A 19688-nucleotide genomic window follows, 5' to 3' on the forward strand; every position below is an offset into this window, starting at 1 on the left:
GTATTTGGTCTGTGTTTTGTTCCTTATGTAGGAGATACATGTCATTTAGAAAATTCTTTTACATGAATGCTCTCTGCTTTGAGGAAGTGCCCCAGAAAAAGTAGTTTATATTATTAGGCTTCAAGTTTACTGAATTGTTTGGGGAGAACTTGGTGCTTCTTCAATGGCATGTACTTCCTCTTCTCCTTCTGCTTGGATGTCAAATGAAATTTGGGAGTCAAAAATATTTGTACATTTTATTGTAGGGTCTGCCTGCCTGCTCCACTCTAAGGGAAAATTTAAACTGGAAATGTTTTCTTTTGTGCTAATCTTCGTTGGGCTGTTTTGAGAACAGAAATCTGTTCTTTTAAATTTTTCTTTTTTTATGTAATGAAGTAATGATGTTCTTCATTCCTGCCATGCTGTCTGAGGTGTCCCTCTCCCTCCTAGCAGGGAGATGCTCCACTCCACTGCCATTCTTGAGAACAGGCTAGTTAGATATGATTACACTGTAATTTCCCCCTTCATTTTCTTATTAATTAGTGTCCTCTCACTGCTCTGGTCTACCTTGGTGTTCATTGATGTACTCTGCAAAACTATTACATTACTACAAAACCAAAGTGGCTAATTCTATACTAAGCTGAAAATGTGTACTTGATGATTACTCTGATAGTGATATTGGCTTTGCTGGGCACTTCCTTGGCTTATTGAGATTGATAAATTGCATCAATAAAGGTGCAAAGGTGCTCTCCATCCTTATGCTTAGAATGGAATAGGATAACTCTGGTTATTCTTTCTGTGCAGTTTGCAGTTGTCTGTGATTGAAAAGGTGCCATGAAAGTGGCTTCCCCTTGGGTACCCATTGAAGGCCATGAAATCAGGAGCTGGGCTGGAGCTGCAGGAGGTTTTTGGGATGGCAGAGGAAACAAACTGACTGCAATATCCTTCCCATGGTTTGGAGAGAGTGTTTCCCACTTGTGCACACAGCAAAGTGCAGCTCTCAGTAGCAGCGTTTTGGTAGAGTTATTGCCCCCAAGAATTTTGATGGGGATGATGCAGAAATGATGCAACTTTTAACTGGGATAGTGCTGTGGGCACTGAAAAGCACTTGCTGTGTGCCTGAGGAGCCCTGTGTGACCTGCTGGTGGGACAGGCAGCCCAGTCCCAGCTCTGCCACTGCCTCTGCTCAGACCTCCCTTTCATGAAGGCTTTTCCTCTCTGTGCTGTGAAAGTATTATCAGCTTAAATATGTGAGGAGTCAAGGGATAGTCTGCTGCTGAATCCTATTAAGTGCTGTGCTGGAGGAATTGAGGTGCTGTTGGTCTGCTCAGTGTTTTTCTTCCCTAGCCAGGAAGAAATAGTCAAAATTCCAGAAAGAATCATAGCCAGATGTTTGTCGTTGCTTCAGTTTGAGTCTCCTAAATATGGCAAATAAGCTGCCTTAGGACTTATTTTTATCTGACCTCAGAAGAGAAAGTTAGTAATTCACTATTTTAAATTTGCAATTATTATAGGGTTTAAAAAGAAGGTAACTAAAGCTTTGCATTTTGTGTACTGTTTGATTCAACTATATATTTTTTAGGCCTGTTATTTTGTGTTTGGAAGCTTGACTTTTTTGATGCTATGTAGGAATGTGGTATTGGGTGGGGAAAGGTGAAACCACAGCCATTTTATTGACAGACATTTAGAGTATGTGTTTTCTTCATTTGAGTGTTTCTTGGTTTTGGTTTTTTTTTTTTTCTTTAGAAAAATGTGAACTTAAATTGTTTAAGCCAAAATTATTTTACAGTTCTCTTGACCTTAGATGTCATATTATATGTAAAGAAAATCGAGTTGTACTGCAGTAAAGCAAAAACAGTCTGAATATCCCTGTAGAAGAAGTTCATTATGTGCACACATCTTAAAACACAGAAATCATTTAGGAAAATGGTGATGAAGTCCTTGAAATAGTAATGTAGTGGATTGAATTTCTAACAGTTTGTATGGCTAGGCAGGTGTTTTTTTGTTTTCATAATCTAGTGATGTAGGATAGTGAAAATCAGTTTATTTTCAATCAAAATGGCTGTAGGAAATGCTGTATTCCACAAAAAAAAACCCCAAAAATAAGAAGTCCACTGGAAATGTTTTAAACGTTTTTTGGGTGTGGGTGACATTCAAGGTTGGGCCCACAGATGGGTAATTCTATAAAATATATGGAGCCTGAAAGGCAAGAAATCCCAAAAGCAAACCAAGAATCAACCCACAGGCAGCTAAAGACAGTTCAGTGTGCTGAGAGGCAGATCAGAGAAATTGTAGCTTTGTGCCTGCTGGAAAAAGGGACTTGAGTAGAGCAAAGATGGCATGTCATGGTATTCCTCAGAGCAGCACACACTTGGGGATGTACATTTAGCTAACCAAGGTTGCAAAAGCACACCTGTGTGTCAGCCCTTTCTCCTTGCAACCAAATTCATGTTTGGAACGGGCAGTGCTGCCTACCTGGGTAAGAGAGAGACTGTGGACATTGAATATTTAAAAAGCTGTGCTATGGTGGCAGTGCCCAGCATGAGAGATTTACTGTTCAAGGCTGGAGTGTTGGGTATGGCAGGGGGGCAAAGCCCTCTCCCTGACTGAGCAGTCAATCATTAATAAAAACAAGAATTAGAAGAGGAAGAAAAAAAAAAACCCAAAGCTTTGCAGAGACTGTTAGAGCTGTCTGACATGTCTTCAACTGAAATAATGGAAGAAAAGTGTTGCTGTGCTCTCAGCCCCCTTCTCAGGCACATAGCCTGAAGCCAGTGGTGTAGGAAACTCCTGCTGGCAAGGGGAAGTTAACAAAGCTTGGCCTTATCTAATCTGGCCTATAGGTATTTATTAACCCATCACCATGTTATCAAACCTCTGCTCAAAGTACAGTGGGGAGTGATGTTAGGACAGCTGGTACATTTTCAGTTTTGCACAAAACAAAAAGGAGTTTTGGCCTTTTCTGTAAAAATGCCCAATTTGTATTTGTCTTTTGTGCAAAGAGTCTGTTATAAATGTCTTCTTGATCTTTTAAACTATTTCCTCAAAGCAGTGTGTCAGCCTGGAGTAGCCTGACACCTCACAGGGGAAGTACAGTGCCTGGGTGCTGTAACACCTCTCCTAGGAGAGAAGGCTGGGAGAATTGGGATTGTGCAGCCTGGAAAAGGAAAATCTCTGGGGAGACCTTTAAGCACCTGAAGGGGCTCCAGGAAAGCTGGAGAGGGATTTGGGACAAGGTTCTGGAGTGACAGCACAAGGGGGAATGGCTTCCCACTGCCAGAGGGCAGGGATAGATGGGATATTGGGAAGAAATTGTTCCCTGTGAGGGAGGTGAGGTTCTGGCACAGGTTATCCAGCAGCAGCTGTAGCTGTCCCATACATGGAAGTGTCCAAGGCCAATTTAAACAGGACTTGGAGCACCCTGGGATAATGGAAGGTGTCCCTGCTCATGGCAGGGGATGGGACTGGATGGGCTTTAAGGTCCCTTCCAACCTAAACCATCCTGGGATTCTATGAAAGCCCAGATCAAGCCTGGTGAATGTGGGCATAGATGATGGCTTTGAGGAAAAAGCATAATTAATGCAGAAAAACTTGCAATTTTAGTTAGGTGGGTTTTTTTTTAATGAAAACAAATGACTTAAAAAGATAGACTTTTATTTATATGCATATACATATGAAATGAAGCTGTGCAAGGTCCCAGAAGCACCTACAGTCTGAGTGTGTTGTGGCCAGGCCTGTCCAAGGGAATGGCTTTAGAAAGGTTCAGGGGTTTGTGCAAGTAACAAAGTTCATGGGGGAAAAATTGAGATCAGGGTCCTGACTTCTCATTCCTTCTCTTTATTAGCTTGCATAGACTTTGTGTGATGAACCTGAATTTGGGATGAGCTACCCCAAAGCAGCTCCTGCCTGTGATTCTGTCACTGTTGTCACCTGGGTGTTCAATTATTAACAAGCAGGAATGTGGTGCCATATCATCCAGCAGTACCTGTGAAACTCTGTCCAAGGATGTGGCTCACGGTGTTAATTTATGTGACTTCCTTCTTCCCCAAGTAGTCTACAGCAGTTTTAATCCAAGTAGTCCAGGTATTTCAGCACAGCACTATTTCTAAAAACTTAGAGCATTTTTTGTCTCTGTGTGCTCACTACCTAAGTATACATTTTCCAGTCTCATTCACATAATTCTCTCCCTTTTGGGAATGTTTTCCCATGTCAACCCATTGTTGTTTTCCTACTTTCAGGCATCCAGCAAGTCTAACCACTCTGGAAAAGCTTGTTTGTTGGGTAGAGCTGGTTCAGTGCTTTGACACTGCCTTAGATGATCTTTTAAATGATCATAATTTTAAAGCTAGCCTTAATTAAATGAGCCAGAGGCTTCAATTTCTAGAATAATTTGTCTGGCTGTGGATTCTGCTTTAAAAAGCCCTGACAAAACCACATCAAAACCAACCACTGAAATCTTAGGACAAAAAAAAAAATCATGGGGAGGGAGTCTTAGAATGTTTTTTTCCCTAAACAAAAATTGCCCAATATGGAGTGTAATAATGGAACTTAAAATAGCTCTGAAATTTTTGAGTTTGCAGCTTCCATGGTTGAGTAAATAGTATTTCAATGCTGTGTGGAAATATTGTAACACAATAATTCTTCTTTCTGTAACATAATAACTTCTTTTTAATAAAGAAGAACTTTCAAGATGAAAGTGTATTTTATCTCAGTTTGTGATAATGAAGCTGCATCCTGTGCTCTGTAAACTGTTAAATGCTCTGCAGACTATTCTTGGTGTGGTCTTTGTAAAGTAGTTGGGATCTGCCAGTATAGAAGGGTGGATAAAAGAAGTGTTATTTAAAATACCATTTTCTTCACAAAGAATTGAAAGAAAAATTGAAAGAATTGAAGTGTAAAGTTATTGTTAAGTGTTCAGATGATCAAAATAAAATAGTATTTAAGCAATTTGGCAGTGTTTGACAGAGTTGTTACCTGGTGCTTGTTTTTATGGGGAAGCAGGGAATATTTTCATTGGAGATATTAGTTGCAATCAAAATTGAGGAAACTAATAAAGTACTGAAAAGGAAGACAGTTGTTTCTTGCTTTTCCAGTCTGTAGATTGAATACCAGATATGGAGGTAAGGTCATCTTGTTTCAGCCATGAAAGCACCAAGTTAGGGACTGGTATTCCTTGCCATCTTAGATGATTTCCTTCTTTCTATTAAAGATTCTGATGTCCACCCTGTATTCAGAAATGCAGTTTTGTTTATATGTGGCATTAATGATGATTATTAACAGAGAGTTTTGAGGGTGTTTTTTTTCTGTCCCACGCTTCATTTGGACAGAGATCTAACAGATTACAGGAGGGCTGGAGATAAACAGAGTGATAAACTCACCAAAATGTTTGCATACTTCTGATTAAGAAAGGAAATAACAAGTCTATGTTTAGTTGCAAACTGTCTATGTTTTTTAATTTGCCAAAGGATGAAAATTTATTTTTTTCATTAGGAAGACTTCTGAAGTTCCCCGAAGAAGAAAAACCAATTAAAAAAATCTGTGTTGAAGTAGCCTTGATTTAAATCAGTTTAGTTTGCCTTGGCCATTCACACGGTGCTCTGTGTTGGCTGCTTGTGAGTGATGATGTCAAATCTAAACTTGTGCCTCTCAAGCAAATCCACGATTAACTAGAGGATTTGGTCTCCTGACAGTTGCAGATTTCTGTGAATCACAGAAATTCAAGGTGTTTGCTGGTGCTAGGGTCTGGTGGCTCTGGCTGCCCAAGAGTTTCCATTCTATACCTCAGCTTTATAACTTTTTTCCCCAAACTTTTGACTTTTGGAGTGATTTTTCCCTTCCAATTTATCTGCTGCCAAAAGTGGATTTCTTTTTTGGAAAGTTGGAGCAAGGACAGCTTGCAAGTTTTTGAAGATGAGAATACTACTTATGAAAATACTGGAGTTTTTGGTTTTTAAATTAAAATACGTGGAAGCAGAAGGTTAAGATGTTCTGGAAGGCAAGTTTGGAAGGTAGAGAGGAAGCACTAATTTTGATAATCCTGAGCTGTGGTATACTGAAAATCCTAGGCTGTGAGTTTGTTTTTCTCTCTTCCTAAGCTCAGACATTATGGCAGAGTGGGGATCTGCCATGTAGGGAGTGATATTTGAGAAAATAACACTTGGCTTGATTCTCCCCTTGTGCTCTGCTCTGGTGAGATCCCATCAAGAAGACCTGGATGTGCTGGAGCCAGTCTGGAGGAGGCCATGGAGATGCTCCAAGGGCTGGAGCCAGGCTGGGAGAGCTGGGGGTGTTCACCTGGACTAGAGAAGGCTCCAGGGAGAGCTCAGAGTCCCTTCCAGTGCCTAAAGGGGCTCCAGGAGAGCTGGAGAGGGACTTGGGACAAGGGATGGAGGGACAGGACAAGGAGGAATGGCTTCCCACTGCCAGAGGGCAGGGATAATGGGATATTGAGAAGAAATTGTTTCCTGTGAGGGTGGGGAGGCCCTGGCACAGGGTGCCCCATCCCTGGCAGGGTCCCAGGCCAGGTTGGACAGGGCTTGGAGCACCCTGGGATAATGGAAGGTGTCCCTGCCCATGGCAGGGGGTGGAACAAGATGAACTTTAAGGTCCCTTCCCACCCAAACCATCCTGTGATTATATGGTTCTATAAAATAAAAATAACTGCTGTTATTACTTTAAAAAAAAATTTCTATTTCATTCCTCTGTCCTAAGAATTCCTAATGTCAAATATGTTTATTCTTCTGATAAAGTAAAAAATACAGATATCTCCTTGAGGTAAGAAACTTCAGCTGGGAATGGTTGTTCCTGTTTGATGCTGTTTTAGTACTGAGCAGGGTTTGAAGATTTAGCTTCTCTTGCCACACCAGGGCTCCCTGTGCCATTGCTGCCTGTCAGGGTTACCCTGCTGACACTTGCACAGCTCTGAAGGAGTTTTTCAAGCTTGATCTCACTATGGGAATCAGTTTGAAATAAATCTATTCTACTGAAGTCTTCTAATGATAATTTGTTAAAATTATCTACAGTACAGGTAGAGGGTCACTGAGGAAAGCTGCTGTTAGCTGCCTAGTTAGTTTTTTACCCTACTTTTCTTCTTTTTTTAAAATGTGAAATAATTCAGTAATATCAGTAGTCATTGTCTTGGCAGAAAATAAAGAGTAATTGAGAAGTTTGGAATGGAAAGTATGCCATGTTGTGAATTTGTGTTGAAAGCAGGTCCTTTATGAAATGCATTCATGCAGCTACTTGTCCTGATGTCAAAATTACAGTAATTAAGAAATGACTTCAAATATTTTGCTTTATGCTGCTTTTATGCAGATTAAACAATGACATGGAGCTGCCCACTATGTTACTTTCATTTCTGTCTACTTCAAAATGTTCAGCTCTTTGGAAAGGATGGTTATAAATGTAATAAACAACTTGAGGAACCAAATAGTTCTAGGAGGAGTTTTCCCAAAGAATTTGAGGCATAATAATAAAAGAACTGTGTTCTGTCTCAAGCTTTTGAACCCCATTTTTATTTTAAAATAAAATTAATACTGTTCTTTCAAAATGTGACATTTATCCTTTAAAGGATGCTAAATGATACTGAACTTAAACTGGGCTTTTTCTTATCTTTTCATTGTAAATGACACCCAAAATTACAGTTGGTAGCCCAAGCAAAATTATTTTACACTTTTAACATTTGGATGGCACCTTTATAATTTAATCGATTGCCAAGTGCTTCCAGCTCCAACCATGTAAATTTGTTCATCTCCAGTTTCTCTTGAAGGAGCTTCCACTTGGCAGTGGAAGGAGGGAAGTGCCAGGGATCTGTGCCATACATCCTCTTTTTTTTTGGGAGAGATGAAGGCAGCTAGATTGTCTTCAGGCACGGAGCTTGATGGAGCCAAGAGATGTGGCTCAGTTTAAATGGAAGAAAGCTGAATATTAAAATGCAGCTGGGATCATTTTAATGCCTGTATGGAGCTAGCCCTGCACGCAGATTCCTTGATCAGTGCAGCACAGTTTGGCTGTAAAATTTGTCTGATTGTTAGCAGGCATCTTTCAGGAGTTAATCCAAGTGTATCAGTTCTAACAGAAAGTGATTGGAACCAGAATCACAAACATGAGAGATCAGAGATCTGGGTCACAGGACATGTCCTGTTCAGAGGATTCTAAAGCTTTGTAGAAAAGGCAAGGTGCATGTCCCATTTTCTGCACATGAGGTTGGTCAGGGTATTGCTGCCTCCCCACTAACATTGCTGCCTGAAAAATGTTTCTTTCTTGGATCTGTGGGGCCTGGGAAAAGGAGGTGTACAATAACAGATGTGTGGGTATGGACCTTAAAAAACAAGGGTCCTATTATATTTGAGGATATTTTCTTCTGTTACTATTTGAAAATTTATGCACAAGTCCATAGCAAGAAATGTGTTTCAATTGGAATTAAAAAACTTAATTTCCAAAATGCATTTCTCCTGTGGCAGAGTCTGTAACCTGCATGAGGGAGGTGCCCAGAGAAGCTGTGGCTGCCCCTGGATCCCTGGCAGTGTCCCAGGCCAGGTTGGACAGGGCTTGGAGCACCCTGGGACAGTGGAAGTTGTCCCTGCCCATGGCAGGGGTGGGAATGGATGAGTTTAAGGTCCCTTCCCCCCCGAACCATCCTGTGATAATTTGTTATAATGCCTAACACTTTTCAAGGAGAGACTATTCTGAGCATATAGAGGCATTGCAGAACTCTGTGCCTGCTTTGATGGGAAAGTCATAGAGACTTCCATCACTGGACTTTTCCAAATAAACCAAACCCTGGTGGCATCAGGGGTGCCACACCCTGTCACCCCAGCTGTGGGACTGCTTCATGGCCCAAGGTGGAGCTTGGTGGCCACACAACCTCCCTCTGCACCCTGCTAAGTTTTGTGTGTTGCTGGAATGGGCTGTGACAGCCTTTTGGGTTCTTTCCTGAGCGATGCACATGGCCTGGTGTGTGTGGGTTCATAAATGCAGTTTTTCTGCAGTCACGCAGTGAGAGATGCTGGGTGATTGAACCAGCAGCCCAAGTGTGGCCGGTTTGGGTGTGCTGTGGAAGTTTCCTGTTCTCTCCTGTATTGCTGGAGCTGCTTTCTGCTGATGTTTGTGGCTTTGCCCCTACCTTGGCTCTCAGAAAGGGTTAGTGAGTGAGTTTCTTGAGGCAGAGATTCATTGAAAGGATTCCCCAGCAAGCGTGGCGTGAAGGAGCTGTGGTTGTTCCCGCTGTCCGCAGGCATTTCCAGCCTGCTCGCTGCTCAGGCCGTGTGTGGCCCTGGGCTGCCTGGTGTGGCCGGGACTCGGAGCTCTGTGTGCAGCGGGGATTTGGCAGCTCCTGCTCCATGTGCTGCAGCTGGGACAGGACACGGCACTCAGCTACACAAACAAATTGTGCATTTATTGAGGGAGCTGCAAATAGCCCGCAGCAGGCTCCCTGCTCGCCCTGCTGTGAGCAGCACGCTGAGTGTAGGTGACCTCCAGTGGCCCCTTCCAACTTCAGTTCCTCTGGTTCTGTAAAGGATTTTGTGCGGGTTGTATGCTGGGCTTTGCACCACTTATTAGTGGTTTGTCATCAGTCTCGTCTGTTTTCTCTCTGAGCCAGGATTATTAGAAACACGATTGAGACAATTCTCGTGTTCGGGCTTGGATGTTTATTATATCTTATCAAAAAATTACAGAATGTACAACAGCACCTCCAGCTCCTTGCTAGAAGTGGGAAAAATGGCTTTAAGGCCTTTTAAAGCTAAACAAACCAATAAAAGTTTAACACCTCCATTATTTATCCTTTTGACCCAATAATAGATTCCCACGACCCTTAGAGTGACATTGAGTGACCAACCAAAGGTCACTGCCTGAGTTCTGTGAAGAAGAAGAAGGTGAACAAAAAAATAGACACCACCCAAAATTCTCCATCTTGTCCCATATCCACCACTATACATGAAAACCTCAAATTTAAAACCCATCACCCAGTGAAAATACACACATATAACCCACCACACATTTGTGATTTCTAACTCATTATTTATATTTCCAAGCCTTCTCTAAGGTTTCAGGTCCAGAGCAGTGTTTTCCAGGGGTCTGTGCCTGGAAGCACAGAAAGCTCAAAAATTCCAGATTCCTAAGATCCAACAGATTTTTGTATGGAGTCTTGTCTCCATACAAACTAAATTTGAGCCTTAAAAATTGAACTTACAGAAAAATACTGTTCTTTCCAATATATATATATATATATATATAAAGGAAATTTTGGCTTGAATTAAATTTTACAGTTTAAATGATAGTCCTAGAAGTGGTCCTGGTTTGTGTTCATGAAGCATTTAATTGATAACTTGAGAAATAGAAACTAGAAATTTATTACAATTTGGTTTGAAGGGAAGCTGAAGTACTGGTAATAAATTTGTGAGGCATAAATTTGCAAGCTTCTTCTTTATACAAATTCAAAACTTATTAAATCGTAATGAGGGCATTGCAAAGACTTAAAAGGTGTTTTTAAAACAATTAACTATTGGAAAGTTAAAACTTAATTTTGATATTTGAATAAGTGTCCACTGATATTTGAGTTATAACAAATGGTTAAATATAGGTTGTATCTATTTAAATCAAATATAAAATCTTTTGTACATTCATTATTTTAAGAATTTCAGCATAAAATGAATCTGTTTAACAGCAATCGTGTCAAAATTATAAGTTACAGCTTAATGAAATTTTGAAAGGTGGATTTTAACAGTTTCAATCTATTAACATCTCTTTAAACTGATACTTCTATTCTTTTGACTGGCAATTAATTATCAGGGCATTGAGCATAGCAACATGCCAATGACCCTGAGAGCAGAGAAGTGAGCTGCAGAAGATAACTTAACCTACAAGAACTGTGAAAATGGAGTTGAATCTGATGTTATGTATATTATATCTTGTCTGTATATTAGATATTTATGTGTTACAGTGACAAGAACAATGTGAAAAATCTTTGTGGTATTTTTCTCCAGTTTGTTTTTGCTGTAAACTTATTCTTGTTTATTCTTATTAATCTCACTGTGACTTTTTTTTTATTACTTCCTTAGTCAAAATGTTATGGCCAGACGTTATTGACAGAGGTTTACAAGCATCTGAATTTGATTGAATCAGACTACTTTGGAATTGAGTTCCAGAATATCCAGTCATATTGGGTGAGTACAGTTCCCTGACAAATCTGCTCTAATAAAAACGTTGGGTGAATGCAGTTCCTTGAGTGACAAAAATTTCTCAGTCTGCTGCAGTTTCCTGTAGTCTCCTGTGGGATTATCTCTTGGATTCTTGTAAATCTGTTTCACTCACCACAATGATGAGAGCTATTAAAGCAGCAGGGAGGAATCAGATCCTGCTTCTTGTTAAATCTCAGAAATTGTACAAAGCAGTTAAAAAGCTGCTGATGGTCCCACTGGCAGGGACAGAAATAAAATCCTCCTTTCATCTGAAAGAAGAAACACGGACTCACAGTGTACTCTGCAGAGCACTTATAAAATCAAATTATGATGTGTAGTTTTGGTAGTGTTCACATTTATCCTCAGTTAATTCAGTCTTCAATTAATTTTCCTGAAGAGCCATTACAAACCTCTGTCTAATCAACACAAACCTCAGCAGGCACACAGGCCTGCAAGCTTTTTAAATCATTGATTTAGATCGATGCTGACACCTTTAAGCCTCCTACTCACTTATCCTGTACCTTGCAAAGAGGACAGTGTAGCTTCTAAACTAGAAAATGTTTCCTAAAATTTCCTTTCCTTTTGTTTTGTTTTGGTTTTTTTCAACTTTTTTTTAAATAGCTTTTTTTTTTAGTTTTAGGACTCACATGCAGAGGATATGACTGAGAACACAGGGAATGTTAATGGCACTAATCCATGCTGCTCTCGAGCTGAGGAAATACTCTTGTTTAGTTTTTATTTCTTGAGCATGTTGTTCAAACTGTTCCTGCAGTTAATAAGGTTCTTAAAATCCTCAGCTGTCTCTCAAACCGAGCAGTAACTAGAAAGGACCAAACATAATTGTCTTGTAACAATTTTCTGTTTGGAAGAGTGAGGAAAAGAAAAAGTTGAGCTTCCAGAATATTTTGCATTACCTCTATGGATGCTCCTTTTACTACAACAATAGTCTTTCTTTTAAAATGTGCTTGTCAAAAGAGAAAAAATGGTGGGAAGTTAATAGTGAGTAAAAACCCTTAAGCAGTTAGGTAAGAGTGACAGAAATAGAATGGAAGTGAAAAAAAAACATTGGACCTTTCCATGTTGTGCAGACTTTCTGTAATTCTGCAGCCTGGCTCCTGTCAGACTGTGGGTTTTGGCATGACTCCTGCCCCCTTGGCACTGGGGCTCTGCTTTTGCTGACTTGGCTCTTCTTCTGTCCAGATGAGCTTTAAGCACAGATCAGTGGCTTTTCTATTGATGCATGAGAAATGTCAATTCAAATAGATAAGCACACTTTTTGTTAAGCAAAGGAATTACTGCATTGAGGAAGAAATGCTGCTCATAAATTACTGCTTAATTTGAATTTACTTTTGATGTTTTCATATGATATTCAATAAGAATGTAAGTTGTAATATTTTTCTCTTCCATTTCAGATTTGGCTGGAACCTATGAAACCTGTTATTAAACAAGTACGGAGTAAGTAGTTTTAAAAAAGGAAGTTTTCCTTAATTTACATCTTCTTTATGTGGCTTACTTTCACAATTACTACTTGATTTACTGGTTATGCTTCCCTGTAAAATACACATGGCAGGGGTGATAGTGGTTCCTGCTGGGGCATGCTAACCTGACATTTGAATAGGTAGCATGTGGTGGGTGGAATGGAAACTTCCTGCAGGTAAAGTTCTTTCTCTGATAAATATCTGGATAGGTTGGGTCAGCTGGTGTTATGTTGAAGTGAAATATCACACTTGCTGTGTTAGCTTTGTGTTGTCATACTGTGGGGAAAAAAAAAAAGGAATATTTTGGCTGATTGCCATGTCAGCTCTTTCCACATGCTCAGGAACAAAGGTGGGGATCTCCCACCTGGCTGGTGGCTGCAGTGTCAGAGCCTCTGCCCTGGCTGTGAAGGGTGGTTGTGCTGCCTGGCCAGGATGATTCTGCAAATAGTGATGCTGTATTGTCTTAATACCAGCTAAAAAGTTTTAATATGACAGGCACTTTAAATCTTGTTGAAGAATGCAAGATGCTGGTTGGTTCTTCAGATGTTGAAAGATTAAATCCAACTTTGTTTTTTTTTTCTGTAGAACACAGTTAAGCAATTTGTTTGCTTTGTGGTTCTGATTGTAGAGGCTTTGTGGAAGAACAGGATCAGGAGGGTGTGGTGGATTCCTACTCCTTTCCAAATCTTGATTGAAATATGTTGAAAATGAGTACTGGGAAGTAGCTTTTAGCTACTCTTCTAAAATTGATTGCCAGAAAATATGAAATCATCGATTCTAGCTAGTTTTCTAACTTTAAGGTCATGATTTTTGACTTTTGTTGACATTGTTTTTTAAGCAGGAGAGCCAAATCATCTGTAAAACAAGGCTCCCTTAGGAGAGGTGCAGAATATTTTCACCCTATTTTCCCTGCCAAAAAAGATTCTGGGAGTTTCATCTTTTTATATACTTCTGACTAGAAGGAATTATGTCCCAGTCAAAAGATCTGGTGGCTCACAGGTCTGCAGTGCTGCTTGGTTACTCCTTCTGTATCCTCTCCTATTCTATAGAAATTGTGGAAACTTGACCTTAGAGCACAGACAGTGTTCCCTGATGATACAAATATTGTTCTAAAATGGTCTAAAATCATGGGGATGTACTGAGATTTATGACTGCTTTACAGTCTACCATCAATGTTGTGTTGCCAGTGAGACTGAAAGATTTATTTAGGTTTTTTTTTGTCAGTATTAGTCTGTAAGAGATACCAGTCAGTTGTGTAGCAAATGTTCATGTTCTGAAATGTCCTATTTTCTATATACTGGTTGGATTTTTTGTTTTGTTTTGTTTTGTTTTGTTTTGTTTTGTTTTTTATTCTGTAGAATGTAATGATTTTGAAGTTAAACTTCTAACTTTTAGTCCAGCAGCAGGGGAACAAAAATGTTATGGGCTTTAAGGTGATCTTGAATTTGGTGGTTGATGTTGCTTGTGAGTGCTGTGCATCTGCAGATGAGCACTTCTGAGTCTTTGACATCCCCTCTAAAAAATGAAGTTCTTGGTTTACTCCCAGTTAGTTTTGGCTTTGTGACATCCATTGAACTTCATCTTGTGTGATAAGGTTTGGAGTTTTTTTATTAATTTCAAATGAATGCAATCAATTTTACCACTGAAGCACTCTAGATGGGAAGGAATTTGGATCCAAATTTTCAGGTTCCTGACAGGCACACAGTATCAGGTTGAAATTTGGGTACCTTCTCTGAGGTGCTGCCATTTTATATAATATAGTTTTGTATTCACCATTCCTGCCTGGGTAATTTTTCCTCACATCCTTTTTGTTTCTTGCTTTTGCTCAGACTTGGCTTCTTAAAAGAAATTCTGCATCTTGGTTTAAAACTGGCCAAGTGTTTCTTTTCCTAATTTAAGTGGAACTTATTTATAGAGGAAAGGCAAGACTGGCTAAACAAGAAGAGGAGGGTTGTGCTACAGAAACAAATATGCAGTATTATGTTTTACATTTTTTATATTTAATATAATTTGATGTAAGTGATGCTTGAAACACTTCTAAAATTGCTCCCACATTAATACTTCCACTTGATTGGCATCAGGAATGTGCAGGACTGTTCTTAACCTTGTGCAGGTGTTCCAGAGGCTCAGAGTATTTTCAGAAATTTGATGTAAAATTTTGGTCTTTTAACTTGGAATCATTAAAACTATTTCTTTTCCTTACTTGGGCTGTCTCTAGAACTGTAGAATCCTCAGTCTCTGCCAAATGTGGGCTTTCTCTGTCATTACAGAGTGTTATTTCCAGCCTCCTTTCATTTCTAGATACCACACTGTAATTAGGATGTAAATTTTAGTTTTTTGTTCACCAAAACTTTGGTAATTCTGGAATTGGAGGCTGGGAGCTGCTCTTGTCACAGCTGTGATACTCTGTGAGTTCTCCCAGCTACCTGTCAAAAAGCAAAGTTTGTTATTCTCTCATTAGTAAACGAGAGGATGAGTGAAGGAATGTTTGGCCTGTGGAAATCAGGTATTCCAGACAGAAAAAATCAGTGTACTTTGGGTCTGATAGGGTTAAACTGGACTTTGTTATGCTTTAAGAGATCTTGGTGCTTAAAATAAATTAAAGCAGGCTGCTTGTGCTCCTCCAAATTTGATTTATTTTTAATTTGACTAAGTTTACTTTGAAACAACAATGCACAGGGGAGTCCTGGGGGGCATTGGCTGGCCCTGGTGCAGAGGGTGCCTGTGGACATCAGGTGGATGCTCAGCAGGCTCCTGTAAGCACAGGCTGGCCAGTGCTTTCCCTGCCTTTGGAATATTTGGCTTCATTTGCTTTCAGGCAGGAAAAACAGTGGGGAAATGGTGGTGCCCAGTCCTGGCATGGTGAGAGGTTGTTGTACCCTGTAGTTATTCCTTCAGAATCAGGTGAAACAGAGATTGTGGTTCCACAGGCTGAGTTGGGATGCTGGAAGTGTTAATTTAGAGCATTATGGACTGTTCCAAATAGTGACCAAGCGTTCTCTTTAATTTTGAAAATTGAATTAGTTGTTGAGATGTACAGGAAATGGGTATTAGCAGGCTGCAAACACCCTTTTATCTCCATGGGGAGCCTGCCAGGTCTGCTGGCATCAGTCCTGATGGTGGAGGTGGGCATTGGGAGCCTGTGGGATGGGGATGTATCCCCTTCTGGGAGCCTCTCCCTGGGTCACCTCTGATGGTCTTTATGGGCTTTTATGCAGCCAAGCAGCTGCTTTGGGGTATTACAGATTTCACATTGCATGAAACTCTTTTTTTTTCCAGCAGTCAGCCTGCAGACTCACCTTGTCAGTGGTATCCAAGTTCCTCTGGAAAACAGCTGCTTTATCTCACTTGACATGAACAACCTACACCACAGCCTGCTGTGCTTAGCTGGGATGTGAAATCTGCCTAGACTTTTTTTGTGTTGTTTCTCTGCCTGTTGGCAAACAGAGTATGAAATGCTTATTTTTGTGAAATGACCAACTTTTCTTCTAGGACCAAAGACTACAATGCTTCGTCTGGCTGTGAAGTTTTTCCCTCCAGACCCAGGTCAGCTGCAAGAGGAGTACACTAGGTAAAGTTTTTTTTTTTTAGAACTACTGGACTTGTTTTATGTACTGAATTAAAGGAGTAGGAAGCACAGCTGCTTCCAAGCAAAAGTGAGGTGGAAGATGAGTGAAAGAGCACTTAGAGTGAATGTTGCAGTTTCAGGAGACGTGTGTTGGCAGATGAATGTTATCAGAAAAAATACTTTCCAAAACACAGCACAGTTCTGGGCTTTCCAGCATCATGGTGTCCAGGGAGTCAGAGTATACAGAAAATACTTACATTTATAACCAGCATCTATAAAAAAGAAACATAAAGTAATTAGTACATATTTTAATAAATGATTTAAACTTCCAATCACACTTTGCACTTGCAAACACACTTTACTGTTCACAATTTTAACCATGCTCACCGTGGGCTATTTTTGCAGACTGCTAATTGATCTGTGGTCAGTTAAGCAGCTCTATCCACCTGCTATCACCTGGGCACCTGCTTTGAAGTCTGTGCCTCTAACAAGGACATTACCCAGATGTTGGTGTTTAAAGAGCTCATTTAGTGCTCTTCACAGTTTCACTATTTTTAATTGGAATTCCTCTTAGAGAGGTTCCTTTTTATCCTTTAGATGTATTTAAAAACAAGGCAGCATGACAACTGTTGTGATTGTCTCTTGTAAGGAGAAATAGTATCTAAGTATTTCCTTTGCACCAAGTTTTCTTATATTAACTGCTGTTTCATATAGGAAATTCATTAGGAATACAGCTTTTTAGAACAGGAACTGTCTTTTGCCTATTTATTGAGTATTTATGGTCTGCACTTAGAGCATCTGGGTAGTTAATGATGCTGTTAATGATACTGCATTCTTTATTGTGAGTATACTGAAGAAACTGAGAGAGCTCAGCAGACATGCAGAAAGCAGAGCTTACTTTTTGAGAAGCCTTTAATACACACTTATAGTACTTACACAATTTAAAAACCCTGTCATTCAAAATATATAGCTTCTAGTATCTTTTACTTCAGGAATTAAGTTTTAAAATAAATTCTTCTTTAAAAAATCTTACTGCTGTCTCTCAGGATGTAATTCAGTAAAGAAAAAGAATCATTCTGTCAGTTTGAAGGTTTATAGTAGTGAGTTGTTGCCTGTTTACTGGAGTCCTTACTGTTACCTTCTTCCAAGTAAAAGGAATAGCATACAAAACTGTTAAACAGAAATTATTCCTCTTTAACAACTGAATGGGAAGCATTTCATTTGAACTAATATAGAAGTATAAGAAAAGTAAATTGAACTTCTTACTGTTTTTGTGGGCTGCTAATATAGCTCTGGAAAATACAACTGCTAGTAGATTAGTTGAGTGCTAACAGAAATGCTTATCAGTTTTCCTAACAAAATACTGGAATCAGTGATGTTCCTCCATCTTTTTTTCTAATAGTTAAGATCACTTGAAGTGTTCTTTAAGTTTCTTTCCAGCTAAAAATGACAGCTGCTGTTACTGCACAGATGAAGCCTGCTTAAAATGTGGTTTTCCTTCTGCTTCCTTGTTCCTGTGAGTCTTTTTGTGCTGCTAAATTGCACTGGATCACAGGCACAGGTTATTTGGTTTGGTTTGACACTGCTGTTATAACCTCCTGCTCAGTTTTCTCTTGTCCTTTCATGTGTCAGGATGCTCTGTGTAACTCCAGCCCTTGTACCTCTCCTCCAGGTACCTGTTTGCATTGCAAATCAAGAGGGACCTGGCAGAGGAGAGACTGACCTGCAGTGACAACACAGCTGCTCTGCTGGTCTCCCACCTCCTGCAGTGTGAGTATCCCAGCTGGGCTGACCCTGCCGATGGTGGCAGTGCTAACTCACATGAAATCACACACAGAAGCTTTTGATAACTAAAACAATCTCTATCTCACAATATTTCCTTCTCCACACACTGTAAATGTGTTGGTTTTCAGCCTTGGGATGATCATCAGGGCTGGTGTGGGGAGGAGCAGCTGGTGCTTATGTATGAGGTAAATTTGGCTGCAGGGGGTAGTACAAAACCAGCCCCTTGCTGTCTGTTTGTTTCCCTGGCTCTGCAAGCTCTGTTGCCAGCACTCCACATGTTCCAGACAGCTGTTCCCACCTGTCTAGGTGCTCTCTTGGCTTCACTTCTCACTTTCCCTGTGCCTGGGAGGAGGTGGCAGTGCAGGAGCTGGGAACCATGCTGGAACAGGTTGTGCAGTGGGGCTGTGAGCAGCTTTCCTCCTCGCTGGGACTGAAAATTGAAATGGGAAGCAATTTATTTGGAAGCACTCCATGCTGCTGCTGGCTCAGTCTGTACATGCTTAAAGACCTAAAATGTGGCCTTTGAGATGAGGAAGTTGGAAATCTTGAGTGAGTTCAGACTCCAGATTGCTGGAGCAGCAGCTGAAGTGTTCACAGGTCTGCAGACCTGACCTGCAGACAGGGCCTTTGGTGGCTCTTTGCTGGCTGGAAACAAAAGCTGATCAATGATGCTTCTTCACATGTGCACTGCTAAGTAGTTATTGATTGTCTAATCCTGTAATGCAGTATAATAATACACTTATAATAGTATTAGTTCTGGTGATTTTATTGGAAGAGCAAATCTATCTTGTGTGTGACACCATTAAAACCTGCTCATGATTTTCCAGCACTGTGGAGCTGATGAGTGAATCTCAGTCAGGCCTTGCTTAGCCTGGTTCTGCTCTTCTGGAAAATGGGCTGTGAGAAAGAACAGGTTTGTTTTCAACAAAAATGATTTTACTAAAGCACCTTTCAGTAGTTCAGGTTCTTTCATGTGCTGCCTAGATCTGAAACAGGATTTGCTGTTTTGCCCATTCTTTTCCCTGGCAGTAGCTGATGGCAGATGCCCTCAGACACAGAGCAAGCAAATGGCAACTCTTCCTTTGCTGCATCCATCCCATAATTACTGCACACACAGCATCACACACTGACTCTGCATCTGTGTTTGGTTGCCCTTGTATTTGTCTAATTTTTGAATTTGCTTAGATTTTTGGCATCCTTCCACAGAGATGAGCTTCACAGCTTAGTTTTTGGGGAGGCTTTAGGACAACATATGTACTTCCATCTTTTAAAACCTTTTGTTTTTGAATTTAATATTGCAACTTCATCTTTTTTATCAGAAAAAGTAAATTACTTCTTAAAATTTATTTATTCAACTTGTAATTTTTATATGCATTGGCCACATGTTTGGCTTATTCCAAGCCAAAGCCTTCTGATCGTTTTGTGTTGTATCAGGTGGAAGCTGTTCTGCATTTGACAATAATGCTTTTTTCTTCTGTAAATCTTCCTAAATTCACAGTATTGCATCTGAAAGACATGGATATGTGAAGAGGAGAGCAAAATTCCAGATGTAATTTACCATCTTCCCTAGTAGCCTTGTCTATTACTATTTTACATATGTCTAGTAAAAATAAATTGGAATATGCTATTTGGTATAAGGTGTCTGTAAGGAAGAAATGTTCAGATCACCTCACAGGTCTTCTACAAGTCTCACATCTT

The 19688-nt window shown here is 40.1% G+C and overlaps 1 protein-coding gene across 5 annotated transcripts in view; it reads left to right on the forward strand.

Moving 5' to 3' along the window:
* The window catches only part of FARP2 (FERM, ARH/RhoGEF and pleckstrin domain protein 2), an 80556-nt gene that overhangs the window by 8163 nt on the left and 52705 nt on the right, over nt 1-19688 (forward strand). For all 5 annotated transcript variants that reach the window (XR_015805634.1, XR_015805636.1, XR_015805635.1 and 2 more), the window contains exons 3-6: nt 11040-11144; nt 12572-12614; nt 16130-16208; nt 17878-17975. Coding sequence is in view for 1 of the 5 variants with exons in the window: in XM_014870378.2 (XP_014725864.2) it covers nt 11040-11144; nt 12572-12614; nt 16130-16208; nt 17878-17975 (325 nt within the window). In the remaining 4 variants the exon portion in view is untranslated. The remainder of the gene's footprint in view (nt 1-11039; nt 11145-12571; nt 12615-16129; nt 16209-17877; nt 17976-19688) is intronic.

This window comes from Sturnus vulgaris, chromosome 10 (assembly GCF_052056855.1).
Source record: "Sturnus vulgaris isolate bStuVul1 chromosome 10, bStuVul1.hap1, whole genome shotgun sequence".
Lineage (NCBI taxonomy): Eukaryota > Metazoa > Chordata > Aves > Passeriformes > Sturnidae > Sturnus > Sturnus vulgaris.